At 41.0% G+C, this 13,640-nt stretch overlaps 1 protein-coding gene across 7 annotated transcripts in view; it reads left to right on the top strand.

Moving 5' to 3' along the window:
• Positions 1 to 6,325: 6,325 nt before the first annotated feature.
• Positions 6,326 to 13,640, top strand: part of TRMT11 (tRNA methyltransferase 11 homolog) — a 151,513-nt gene continuing 144,198 nt past the window's right edge. For 3 of the 7 annotated variants that reach the window (XR_004299987.1, XR_004299986.1, XM_032407925.1), the window contains exons 1-2: positions 6,412 to 6,602; positions 12,048 to 12,113. Coding sequence is in view for 4 of the 7 variants with exons in the window: in XM_032407925.1 (XP_032263816.1) it covers positions 6,531 to 6,602; positions 12,048 to 12,113 (138 nt within the window). In the remaining 3 variants the exon portion in view is untranslated. Of the gene's footprint in view, positions 6,603 to 10,626; positions 10,670 to 12,047; positions 12,114 to 13,640 lie in introns of all 7 variants that reach the window. The other 4 variants (XM_032407926.1, XM_032407924.1, XM_032407927.1 and 1 more) reach the window with 3 other exon arrangements.

Raw genomic sequence — 13,640 nt, 5'->3', positions numbered from 1 at the left:
TCAAATAAATAAAATCTTAAAAAAAAAAAAATCAGATCCTTGTATGATTATTTAAAGACACACAGGTGAAGATGGATCCACAATCAACCATCATCCATTAATTAAACCAATCCCCAAGTCAAATATTTTCAGGTAAATGTATTATATTTCCTATTGATGTAAAACAGGCACCTCAAGCTTATTTCCCCCTCCTCTCCCCATTCCTCTCAGTCTTCCCCATCTTTGTTAATGGCAACTGCAAACTTTCAGTTGCTCAGGCCAAAAATCTTGTAGTCATCCTTGACTCCTGTCTCTCATACTTCATATCCGACACGTTAGCAAACCTTATCAGTAGTATTCTCAAAATATATTCAGGATTTGACCACTTCTCCCCACTTGTACTTCTGTCTTCTTGGCCAAATTCTCCTCGTCTCTTGTCTAGATTATTGCAGTTGGCCTTCACACTATCTCTTTTGTCTGTGTCTACCCTCCAGTCTATTCTCAACACATTTGTACATTCAATATGTAGAACATGTATGCCTGGATGTTCTCTTAGCCCACAGTTGCCAAACAATTTGCCCTCAGACACGAGGGACCTGAAACAAAAATCAGTTCGTTCCTCTCAGTGCCCAGTGTCTCTCTGCCTTTTTGGACACTCCTCTTCTCTTGCTTGGAACGTTGCTAGAATCACTTGAGTAGGCTCCATTCTTCCAGTTGCTTCCTTCTGGCACAGCATCCATCAGAATATTTTCTAAATTATGACCTGGTTATGCAATTTTCTTGCTTGTGAAAACCTGTTTTCCCTCAAAATTACTCACCAGCACTTTCACCTTAATCTCCTGCACTTGTATCCCATTATGCCAACCATTTTTACTATTCCAACTAAACTGAGCACAGCTTTGGAAATCTGTTCATTTTTAAAAGCTGGGTTAAAATGTTATCTCCTCTTCAAAGTCTTCCCTGATACTCCCATCCACAATCACAGCAGTATTGTTTCTTTAGCTCTAGTCTGTGAGATTTTATTTTCCCAGCATAGACCTTACACAGTCTAACTGGGAAATAGGGGGATATCTCTTACCACTGGATTTTGACCTTTTTTATGAGCTGGGGGATCTAATTTTTTATCTTGTATCCCCATTGCCTTAGTTCAGTGACTGATTTATATTAGTGGTCAATAAAGATTTTATTTTAATTTCTGAGTCCCTTAAAATGTTACCATAACAAACCAAAATCTAATTGAGCACCATGATAACCCTAATTCCAACTACTTTCAATCTAAAAATCAGGAGTATAACCTAGACGTCTGCTGAATCTCCGTGACCTTATGTTCTTCGTGGCAGTATGCATGACCACTATAACTTAGGTATAAAACCTCTTTGAGTTTCAGAAGAATTCACCCACACCAAGCATTTCAAGCATTTAATAACCAAACTTTCTGGGCAATGGTAAAATAGCACCTAGCTCCTGCCATCTTGCCGACTCTCTTTTTCTCTACTTCTTCTCCCTTTGCCTTTAGAACATGTTTCTCTTCTTTTTGCATTAGAATTTTTAAAATTCTCTGTAAAGCCTTTCTTCTAGCCAACATGCGTGGCCCATAGGAAATCACCTAACTTAAGTAGGCTATTCTAGATATTTTCTCAGCTAAGGAGATTTTCTTGAGATTCTCAATCTAGCTGGTAAGAGGAATATTTTCTTCTTGTTACACCTTCTGCTGAGAAACATATTTGCAGCATTTTGCCAGTTTATCATATAAATTCTCTCTCCAAGCATGGGTAAGAGGAAGGCAAACATGCTATTTATCTGTGGTATTGGTACTCAAAGTCTATCTATCCATACTCCTCTCTCCCAGGCAATGATTCTCAAACCTCAGTGTGCATCAGAACCACCTGGTGGGCCTGTTTAAAACAGACTGCTGGATCCCACCCTGAGTTTCTGATTCAGCAGGTTTGGGGGTAGGCAGGACTTTGCATTTCTTTTTTTAATTTTTTATTTATTCATGAAAGTCAGAGAGAGAGAGAGAGGGAGGCAGAGGGAGAAGCAGGCTCCCCGCCTAGCAGGGAGCCCGATGCGGGACTCGATCCCAGGACCCTGGGACCATGACCTGAGCCGAAGGCAGACGCTTAACCATCTGAGCCACCCAGGCGCCCCAGGACTTTGCATTTCTAAGTGGTTCCCAGGTGATGATGTTGCTGATAGCTGCCATCAAACTAACAACTGAAGTGTTTTTAAAAATATGTTTAGGCCACACCCCAAATTAAATTCAAATCCCCGGGGGACAGGTTTTAGGCCTCGAATTTTTAAAAATTCCTCAGGTAATTTCAACGTGCAGCCAAGTTTTAAGAATCTGTGCCCTGTAGGATTGAGTAAAACTCCTCCTATGGCCCTGTTAAAGTAGTTCTGAGGAAGATGCCTTTTAGGGATTTGAGACCATTTATTTTATATGTAATAATTTTTCCCCCTGGAAGCAAATAAGATCAAGAGCTGGTGATTACTGGGAATTATGCTTAAATAAGAATCTGTGGGGGGCGCCTGGGTGGCTCAGTCGTTAAGCGTCTGCCTTCGGCTCAGGTCATGATCCCAGAGTCCTGGGATCGAGCCCCACATCGGGCTCCCTGCTCGGTGGGAAGCCTGCTTCTCCCTCTCCCACTCCCCCTGCTTGTGTTCCCTCTCTCGCTGTATCTCTCTGTGTCAAATAAATAAATAAAATATTTAAAAAAAAAAAAAAAGAATCTGTGGGTCCCTTCCTAGAAGGTAAGTTGCACACTTACTTTGGGACTGTTAATACTTGCATATTGCCAAAAGCCTTCCTTTGTTTAGAAGTCGTTTACTTACATTTTAGGAAGGAAAGAAGAAAGGGAGAGTAGGAAAGTGGAAAGCAGGGAAGGAGGAAGGACAAAAAATTTGGCTCAAATGTGGCAAATGCACTGTGAACTTACATCACCTCTGCTTCATGAGTTCTGCCCAAAAGAAGTAATAAATGGGGTCCCATTCAAAAGTGCGCAAAGCTGGGCGCCTGGGTGGCTCAGATGGTTAAGCATCTGCCTTTGGCTCAGGTCATGATCCCGGGGTCCTGGGATCGAGTTCTGCATCAGGCTCCCTGCTCAGTGCAGAGCCTGCTTCTCCCTCTCCCTCTGCCATTCCCTCTACTTGTGCTCTTCTATCTCTCTGTCAAATAAATAAATAAAATCTTAAAAAAAAAAAGTGCACAAAGCCACGTAAGCTACAAAGCTGAAGACTGGAGCAGTTTGGATGATATCCAGGTCTTGCTTGGCCTTGTATTTGGAGTGGGATAAAAGTAGAATGAAAGATTTTTTGGTATCTTATGATCTCGATCTCATTGCAAACAAAAGAATTAAATTAAGTACCAGCCCAAGGAAGGAAGGCATCCCTAATTTTGGCAGGCCCTAGGTTAGGCTCCTTTTGGAAAACTGTTTCTATTTCAGCCAGTTGCTAAGATATGGTGAGAGTTGTTCTCTAGCCTAGCTCAATCAGGCTGCCATCTTACCTCTGTCTGGAAATGTATGGCTTTTGATTATTTGAATTTTCGCAGCATTAGAGTTTAAGGATGGCCAGGACAGAAGGCTGAATCTCCAGCCCATTTTCCTTCACATTTTTTCTATGCACAGAACCTACTTCACAGGAAGCAAATTAATAGGTCTAGTTTACAACTAGGATTTCAGGTTTGTTTGGGGGGAATTTTTTGACCAGAGGACAAGCTCTACTTTTCTCCACTTCTGGAGATCTTGAGTCATATTTAAATCAACTGCAGCTGCTTAAGTTTGAACTGGTGCCGTATCCTATCTTGTTCAATTTTGTTTCCTGAGAGCACCCAGTGTTTGTTCTCTCTTCTCCTCTTCCTGGATTATCTTCATTTAGATTGAGGATACTGGAGACGCTTCTGGCGTTTCATGAAATTAGAAGTTGGTCAAGAATGCTTACCATAGTGAAGTCCCCATAGTTGTTATATAACTTGTTCCAATAAAACTTTATTCTCCAAACTGTTCAAAAGCCCCTTGTTTTTTACTCATTGCAAAAATCTTCTAGTCTTGGGACACCTGGGTGGCTCAGTCAGTTAAGCTTCTGCCTTCGGCTCATATCATGATCCTAGGGTCCTGCGATCGAGTCCACGTTGGGCTCCTTGCTCAGCGGGGAGGCTGCTTCTCCCTCTGCCTGCCACTCCCCCTGCTTGTGCTTGCTCTCTCTCTAGCAAATAAATAAAATCTTAAAAAAAAAAAACTTCTAGTCTTAATACATATGCAGAGAAGTTTCCTACTTGGTGCACAAATGTCTATGGCTCTCTGTGATACCCAACCCCTTTTCAAATGTTAGATGCTCAGCCTGAGACAGATGCATAGACAGTTTTAACGTTACACGTGACTTCTGTTGCTGGGATCTGTTAACTCTCTACTCATTTCCTTTCTTCACTGACTCTGCCCTAATACTCTCAACAGTATAAGGGCCTGTTATAACCAGAACTCAAGATTCTCCTACTTTCGGGTCCTAACTATCTAGGAATGATTCTGGTTTTCAGTCATCATCAGGCTAGATCAGAGACTCAAATGCTTACATAATAGTAATCTCACAGGAGGAGCCAAGTTTCTAAGAAGTCTGCCCTGGTGGATGAAGCATGGATGAAGGTTTGGATCAGTTCCCAGAAGATGGACTATGAACTTTCTTGCCCCTTCCAGTACAAATTAAAAACAAAACAAAACAAAACAAAGACAATTGTGAGTCTTTAGATGTTAGTTTAAATACCAACTTTCAAAGTCCATACTCTCTTGCTGCTCCTTAAGGACTTTAGTAAGCTCAAAAACATGGAACAGCTCTGGTGTGACTTCTTCAAAGGCAGTTTAATTGATCTCACAAGGAGTTCCACACTAACCCTAATGGCCTGGTCTGTGCAGGGTTAATTTCTACTTCCCCAGACCATGTAACCAACAGTTTGAGATTCTTGATGTACGTGACCTCCTGCTCATTTCTGGAGTGGAGAATCAGTGGGGATTTAGTCATGAACCTTAGCTTTAAGGAAGCTAAGGACGCTCATGTGAAAAAGCAGTGAACCTTGAATTTGGGTTCTCGTAGGCCATGTATTCTCATTTGATATCTCTGCATAGCATCCTATTAATCCAGGCATGAAAATCACCACCTCTATGATATCCCCTATAAAGTTACTCCATTAAAATTTAATGTTTGGTAATTCTGACAAGCTTTGGGGATGGGGCATATCAAGCACTGCACATCATTCCCCTAATATTTCATTGGTTCTCTGTCCCACCTTGACCTCTCGTTTCATGTTTCATACTTTTATCCCTTTTGAAGCCTTGAGGCCAAGAGACATCTGTGCTCCTCAGAGACTCACTTTATTGCTTATCTTAAGTGGACTTACCAAGATGTTTTCCTAACAGACAGATTGCTTGGAAATTTTCTTACTTTTTTTTTTTTTAAAGAGAAGTCTCCTTAAATTCCATTTATTTGCCCCATACAATATGCCAGGTGTTTTATTAAACACTTTATGTACATTATTCCACTTAATCCTAACAGTCCCTTGAGGGAGGCAGTATTACTTCATTTTAAATAAAACTGCTGCCAAAGGAGGCTAAGAAATTTGCTTAAGAGCGCATAGATTGTAAATAGTGGAATTGAGATTTGAACCTAAGATTGACATCACAGCTTATGTTCTTAATCATGGCTATGAAGTATGGAGTATGTTCCCAGCACATGGTGCTTGGAATATGTAGTACTCTTGTACTTTGTGCAATATTATGGTGGGATGCAAAATAAACTGCTCTCAATAAGGCAAAAGCAATAATGTATATACATAGACTATGCAAATTTTTAGAATTTATGATATGCTACTTATTTTATGTGCTACGAAATCTGTGCCCGCGTGAATAGTTAGAAGCAATTTCCATCGTTTTAATATAGAGTTGGCTGTGGACTGGGCCTGTGAGTCTAACATCACAACCTCCTAATAACTGAGTAAATTATTGAGGACGACATTGTGTTTTCTATGAGGTATAGAATGAACCGTAAGAGATGATCTACGTCAAGAGCTTATTCTAATTGGCTTAGAAGGCATGTATCCCTGAAAAAGTATTGCAAAAATACAAAAAGTATAATAAATATGAGTGGCCCAGATTCTCCAAGCTTGGAGTGGCTAGAGAAGTCTGCACGGAAAAGGTAAAATTCCAGTCCAGTTTGAAGAACTAGGATTTGAAGCGTTCTTAGAAAAAGTTGGAAGTACGCTCCTGGTGGGAGGATCGATGGGAACTTGTTTTATCGCAACCTGCTACCGAACACAACACGGCCCCTCACACCAGCTACTTGTACTTCCGCATTTCAACCAGAAAGTGCCTCGCAGCGGACGTGGCCCCTCCAGCAGCGTCCCGGCTCAACGTATCCGTGTGCGGAACCCCGGGACAGCACCCGCCTTGCCCAGCTTCCGCTTCCGGCCGTTCAGGCTCCGCCTCAGCGGAAAAGGCTGTGGGCAGGAGGGGGGAGAAGAGGTGGGAAACTGCTCGCGCCGCGCAGGCGCACCGTAGGCGGCCGCAATGGCGCTGTCGTGCACCCTGAATAGGTATCTGCTGCTCATGGCGCAAGAGCACCTGGAGTTCCGCCTACCGGTGAGCCCGCACTGCCCTCCACAGCTTCTTGACGGGAGAGGACGGCACGGTGGGGGTTGGTGTGCGGGCGGCGGAGATCTCAGCTTCAGCAAGCAGGGATCCGGGTGTGTGTGCTTGTCGGGGATATCACGCGTCCCCAGTCCCTCGGTCCCTGGGAAGGATCCGAGCTCGGCCGAGGGTGTGTGAGAGAGAAGTCCAAGACACTCTCACAGACTTGCCAAGCATTTTCATTCATTCTTCTGCCCATGCATCAGGTATTGGAGTTAGGCAGGTGAATATGACCCGTCCTCTCTCTCCAGGAACTCTTGTCTAGCGGAGAATAGAGACAGCCAACAGAAATGCTCAGTGCCGTGTTTTAAGTGGCAAATATGCAGGTCATACCCCGTGGAGGAGGGTGGAATTGCTGGTGGTGGTGGTAGGTGGCAAGGGTTAGATGATGAAGTTGGGAAAAGTGTTTCATTCATTCAAGAAACATTTTCAGAGTACTTGTAATTACATGTGCTGGACGCTGGGGATATGGAGATGGCAAAGACTGTTTCTGTCTTCAAGGAGCTTACTATTTAGGCTAAGGTCCGAGCAGATGTATAAACATTAAGAAATAACATTTGTAAGTGCAATGGTAGATGCGTAGGGAAAAAGGAGAGCATAGAAGGGGAATCTAATCCACCTGAGGGGGTGAGGGATGTTGGCCTTTAAGATCGCTTGCATGAGGATATGACACTTGAACGGTAACTAAAGTATGAGTAGGAGTTAGCCAGGCCAAGGATATAAATAAATTAGAATTATAATTCAGTATTACTGGATTATGAAATATGTAGCTGAGTGACAAGAAGAGAGCAGGAGAGGTAGATAGGGGCCAGAAAATGCAAAGCCTTGAATACTCTGGAAGGGAAGAGAAAATTTATTTAGCTTGTAAGGGAAATTTACTGAAAGAGTTTTAAGCAAAGAAGATTTTCCTTTAAAAATCACTTTGGCAGCGATAATGAGGATAGATTTGAGAGGAATAAGTCTGGAATCAGAGGCCAGTTAGGAGCCTGTTGGAATAGTCTTGTTAGTAGATTAAGAAGGCCTGAATTAGGGTAGGGGTAAAAGAATGGGATAGACTGGGAAAATATTTAGGTGATGAAATCATCAGGACCTGATGATTGAATATGGGGGGAACAGGGGCCAGTCAAGGATGACTCCTGGGGTGCATATAAGCACATCTCCATTTAAAATGTAGAGCACAGGCAGATGAAAGATTTAAATTTTGGTTATTATGAATTTGATGTGTTTGTGTAATATCAAGTGGAGATGACTGGGGGTGGGGGGGCAGTGAATATAGGAGTATGCATGGAGTAGGATAGAGTGGTCTGGACTGGTAATAAATGTTTTGGAAGCTTCTGCATTTGAACTAGGAGAGAAAGTGAAATTATTCAGAGAAAGCATAGTGTCGAAAGAATGGTGGGCCAAATACAGGAGCTTGGAAGCATTGATACTGGGGGGAAGTGAGAAAAGAGGAGGTAATGAGGAGGACTGGCAAGTCTCAGAATAGAAAAACTTTGGGGGCACAGAAATGAGGAGGGTAAAGTTTTAGGAATTTTGCTATAACTGTTGTGTAGAGTTTTGGAGTGGGGTGGTAAGCTAGATTGCTTGATTTAATGGTCACTGGAAAATGAGGAAGGGGAGATAGACTGCTCTTAACTAGAGCATAAGAAGGGAAAGTAAGAGATTGGTTAACAGTTTGAGGGAGGCCTAGGGTCAGGCAAAGTTTACAGGCTGAAGAGAAGGGGAGAATGGATATAAGGGCACGGTGGGAGGTGTTGGCCTTTCACTAGAAGGGGAGAGTGGGTAGAGGAGAGTTAGGCTGGATGTGGGGTAGCTGCCCGAGGGTCTGTTTTCTAGGTTATGAATGAGTCACGGTTGTTTTTTGAGAGATCAGGGACCAAGCAGTTGAGTGGAGAAATTGGGAAAAATAGTTAAATTTGAAATAGTCATTGAGAGCAAAGAGGGAGCTGACAAGTTAAAAATTGAGAACACAGGTATTAGAGCAATGCTGGAAACCCAGCTGAGGGTGATGATCATGTATTTGTAATTGTGCTGAGATTCTCCGATTTTCTTCAGTTGTGCGCAATTCACTGGCCTCAGGAGTTATGAAGGAAGACTGTGGCGTTGATTCAGGATTAATGTTTTGCTGAGCAGGTGCATTGGCAAGATAGGGGTGTAAGGGCATAGAGTGTTAAGGAGGAAGTAATATTTTAATAGATCTTAATTGATAAAGAGCTGTTTTGTGGGTAAAGAGGACTGGAAAGCCCACTTCAGTGAGAAACAAAAGCAAGTGTAAAGGCATGGAAGGAGTTGATTATGGTGTTTTGGGGTGTGGGATGTGTGGGGACTGAGGATGAAGTAATGGGCAGTGGGGCTAGAGAGGTGGGTAGGATCCAGAGTTTGAAATGTTTTGAAACCATTGCAAGGAATTTGGATTTTATTTTAGATTTAATGGGGAGCCATTGACTCTTTTTAAGTCAGGAAGTTACCATTTTTTTTCTTTTTAAACCAGTGGGTGACTAGTAATCATTTGTGTTTTAGCGGGAGAATTCTGGAGTACAAGAGAAAGGATACTGGAGTGGAAATAGAAGCCAAGGAGGGTGTGTGCCTCTAGTCCGGCAGTGCGGTGTGAATGGAGTGGCTAGGCTGCAGTCTTCAGAATAACATCCCTAATACTTGGACATTTTACCTGTTTCTTCTTCTTAAATTATTCTTAGTGTCTTACCCTGGTGCCAGTTTAATCTCCCAAAAAGCTCAGTTCTCTTTTACACCCTCATTGTCCCGAGGCTGAAACTTCTTAGTCTGGCATTAGCCCACCATTGCATGGTTCTTTGCTCTGTCTCCTCCCACCTCCCACCTCATTCCCTGAATGACGCCCTCAGTGTTCATGCTTCGGCCTGTGCTGCCTTCTGTCTAGTTGGGTCTTCCCGATTCCAGTCTTCATTCTATGGATTTTACATAGTCACTATTCATTGAGATTTACCTACACATTTATTTTAGGTTTATTTTTTTACTTGATTCTTTTTCAACTCTGCAGTTTCCTTTTTAATGGGTTTTTAGTCTTTGCCAAAATTCTTAATTATGTCTTTTATCCCCTTCAATATAGAAAGCATAGTTAAGGATGACAAACTGTAGAAAGCACACATATTAAATATGATAAAAGAAGTCCTGTGGGCCTGTTGCTTTTGTGTATTGTTTCTCTTGGTTCTTTTTCCTATGTGTGCTGGCTTATTTTTTAAACCTACACTAGATATATTTGGAAAGTTATTTGAAGAAATAACATGAGGCCTCGGGTGATGTAAATCCTCTTGAAGTAGGATCATTAATGATCTAGGATGACTTGAACTCATTTCCAGGTATTAAGTTTTGTTTCTGTTCTGATTCATACATGTTCCTCTGGTATGTAGCTTTTGGGGATCCCAGTCCAAACTGGGTGGTTTATCAAGCCATCTTTCTTTTCCATGGATGGCCCAATATTTTTTTTTTTTTTTTTTTTGATTTTTGATTTATTTATTTGAAAGAGAGAGAATGAGAGAGAGAGAGAGAGAGAGAGAGCGCGAGCGAGCACATGAGAGGGGGGAGGGTCAGAGGGAGAAGCAGACTCTCTGCTGAGCAGGGAGCCCGATGTGGGACTCGATCCGGGGACTCCAGGATCATGACCTGAGCCTAAGGCAGTTGCTTAACCAACTGAGCCACCCAGGCCCCTCTGGCCCAATATTCTTTTTGTTCCTCTAGCTCCATTAAGCTGTCAAAAGGACCATCCACCCTCACAGCTGCTTTTGGAATTGGTAAATACCCTGGGAAGCAAGTGGCTGCACCTTGGGATTTCTGGCTTCTCCTGAAGTTTGGTTTGGTAATTCTTGTAATTGCTCCAAGCGTTCAATCAGATGCCAGGTTTTTCTAGTTCTCAGCAGAAGGCTCAACCTGCATTACCTAGTTTGCCATCGCTAGAAGTGGAAGTCCTCTTTCATCTATGCAGGTTCTCTCTGTATTCCAGGTCTTAAGACAGTTTCCATGAAAACTTTTCTTCTGAAACTGAGGTAATCTTTTCTCCCTTGAACTCTAATATAATACCTTTTTGCTTTTACTTCTTTAAGAGCACTCACTGTTTTACAGCTCACATTTCAGTTACTAGGTTGAATGTTTTGTTCTATTAGACCATAAGCTCCCTGAAGATAAATATGTATTTATCTTTACATAGCTCACTGCCTTGTACATATTAGTTTCTTAGTTAAGTATTGAGAGGATCCCTTTGGGGAAGGCAATCAAGAGGACAGTCTACACTTTTGAGTCCATCTACTGTTTCAGAACTGCTAAGCAGGAAAACTGTAATGAGTAGCTGCCTTTATGATTTAAAATGAGAGATTAGAAATATAATGTGTACTGTTTTACCTTTGTAGAGTTAATCAGGGCCAGTTTTAGTTGGTGCCTGCCTTATTGTACTAGAGTTTAGACACCTGGGTTTCATTGCTAGCTCTGAAACAAACTAAATGGATGAAAAATTGAGTGGCTAAAAGAACTGAAAAGCTCACGTGAATTAACGCATGAGGCCTGCCCCAGATCACGTGACCTTTTCAGTTACCGTCAGTATTTACTGATAGACTATGCAAGTTTTTGGTCTGTCCATATAATTCAACTGAATTTAGCCCCTTGTAAATCCAAGGATTAAAAAGAAAAGATTTGTTGCCCTTCTCCTAGTTGGGATGAAAAGGGATTGTAGGCACCCAGCAGAGGGTACCTATCTCTGATTGGGTTACCTCCTCCATAAGACCTACAGAGAGGAGTGGGATTCTACCTGCTTTATGTTATTTGAGGAGACAGAATTTGTTAACAGTATATATTGTAAAATTTGTATCGTCTTCTTGTATTTATCAATACAAAGTGATTGCTTCATAGAATATAATATTATCTGAACAGATTTCAACTTTGCATTCCTGATGTTTTTAAAGTAGCTATTGTGTTCTCTTTCTAGTTCTGTTACTTCATCCAGAAAGAAGAGGCTAACTTACTATAACTTCTGTTTAATAAATCCACAGTGATGCTTCCTGGTTAATGACTTATTTCTTGTCTAAACATCCTCAACTTATCTGTTTAATAATTCATTTTATTTTTATTGATCAGTTGTCAGATTTACTAATCTATAGTTTTTGTCATCCATTTTTTCCAAAATCAGGGCATTTTCTGAGCAAGTCTTTAGGCAGCCTTCTTGTGTAAAATTTCTCAGAAATTACTTAACTGTGGTTGTGACTGTAAAATTTTTTCAGAACCTAGAGTTGTAATTTGTCAGGTGTTGAAATTTAAATGCCTCAGGTAGGTTACTTGCCCACTTTTAAAAAAATCTTATTATACCTATATCTGTTAGTGGACTTTGAGTTCCCTGTGTTAAAATATGTTCTTTCTATAATATTTTCAATGTAGGAAATAAAGTCTTTGCTTTCACTTTTTGGAGGTCAGTTCATCAGTAGTCAGGAAACTTATGGAAAGGTAAGTTGAATTTATATTTTTCATTAGACTATGTGTAGTGTATTTATAAGTAGAATCTTCGGAAGAGAAAAACGGCAAATCTTAAATTTATATTTGTGTGGTTACTTGTTTCTGTTTCTCGGGGCAATTGAATAAAAAGGTTATTTTTGGAAAAAAGTTGTGGTTTTGGAATCTCATTTATTTCCAGTGTTCATTTAGTGTACTAGTTTTAATTTTTAACTCAACACTTGTACCACAATTGGTATCTGTCCCTTAATTGAAAAAAAGGGCTGTTTTCTGTTGATGAGGTATGATTAGAATTAAAATTTAGAATTTAGTGGAATTTCAGACTTATATTGGGAATTATTTAAGCATTTGAAATTGCAGATGTGTAAGATTATGAATTTATGAACTTTGTATTTTGTATTTGATAGTTTATCAGTGTATTAGAGAAGTTTGGGAAATAGAAAAAGTCATTCATAATTCTGCTTCCTTCATGTGACTTATAATTTGAGGGTACTGCCTTCCAATCTTTTTCATATACTTTTTTTCCCCTTTAGTTCTAAAGATTTTTTTTTTTTTTTTTTTATTTATTTGAGACAGAGAGAATGAGAGAGGGAGAGCACATGAGAGGGGGGAGGGTCAGAGGGAGAAGCAGGCTCCTTGCTGAGCAGGGAGCCCGATGCGGGACTCGATCCAGGGACTCCAGGATCATGACCTGAGCCGAAGGCAGTCGCTTAACCAACTGAGCCACCCAGGCGCCCCCCCTTTAGTTCTAATACTACTTATGAACTTCTTCAGTCTCTTTTTCACTTGATAATATTAATATAGGCACATGTTGCTACATAGCCTTCATCACTAACAGGGTTGTATAATATTTTCTATTGATTAGTTCTATCATTATTTATCTAATGATTTCATTTCCTTCAGATTGCTTTTAAATTTTTCTAAAAAAAAATAATACTGAGATAACCATCTTTTTTCTGTTTGGATTATTTTGAAATTTTCTGTAGAGTAGTGTAAATAATGGAAGAAGAAAGACTCACAGGGAGGATTTCTTCCAGAAGATGAGAGAACTTAGTTGAAACAAGTCTGCTAAGGTTGGACTTGGACTCCTAATTGACTTTCATATACTGAGGGAGGAGAAAAAGAGGGAGAGTATAGATATAATTGGTTGAGGATGATGAACTGAGGTCAGGGTTCTGTTTTGTTTTTCTTTATTCTGGCAAGGGGTTATCTGGGTGGAGATGAAAAGTGCCTGTAATTGGGGTGCCTGGGTGGCTTAGTCAGTTAAGCGACCAACTCTTGATTTCTGCTCAGGTCATGATCTCAGGGTTGGCAGATTGAGCCCCAAGTCTGGTTCCACACTCAGTGTGGAGCTTGCTTAAGTCTCTCTCTCTCCCCCCACCCTCTCACACCCATGCACACCTCTGCATGCTCTCTCTCTCAAAATAAGATAAAATAAATTGTAAAAAAGTGCCTATAATCTTGATGGTTGAGACAGAGGATTGGTAAACACCTCTGATGCACCTGAAACTTTTTCCTTAG

The sequence above is a fragment of the Phoca vitulina genome, unplaced genomic scaffold, assembly GCF_004348235.1.
Source record: "Phoca vitulina isolate PV1807 unplaced genomic scaffold, GSC_HSeal_1.0 scaffold9, whole genome shotgun sequence".
Lineage (NCBI taxonomy): Eukaryota > Metazoa > Chordata > Mammalia > Carnivora > Phocidae > Phoca > Phoca vitulina.
Note: the sequence above shows the minus strand (reverse complement) of the source record. Positions and strands in the feature narration are given on the sequence as shown.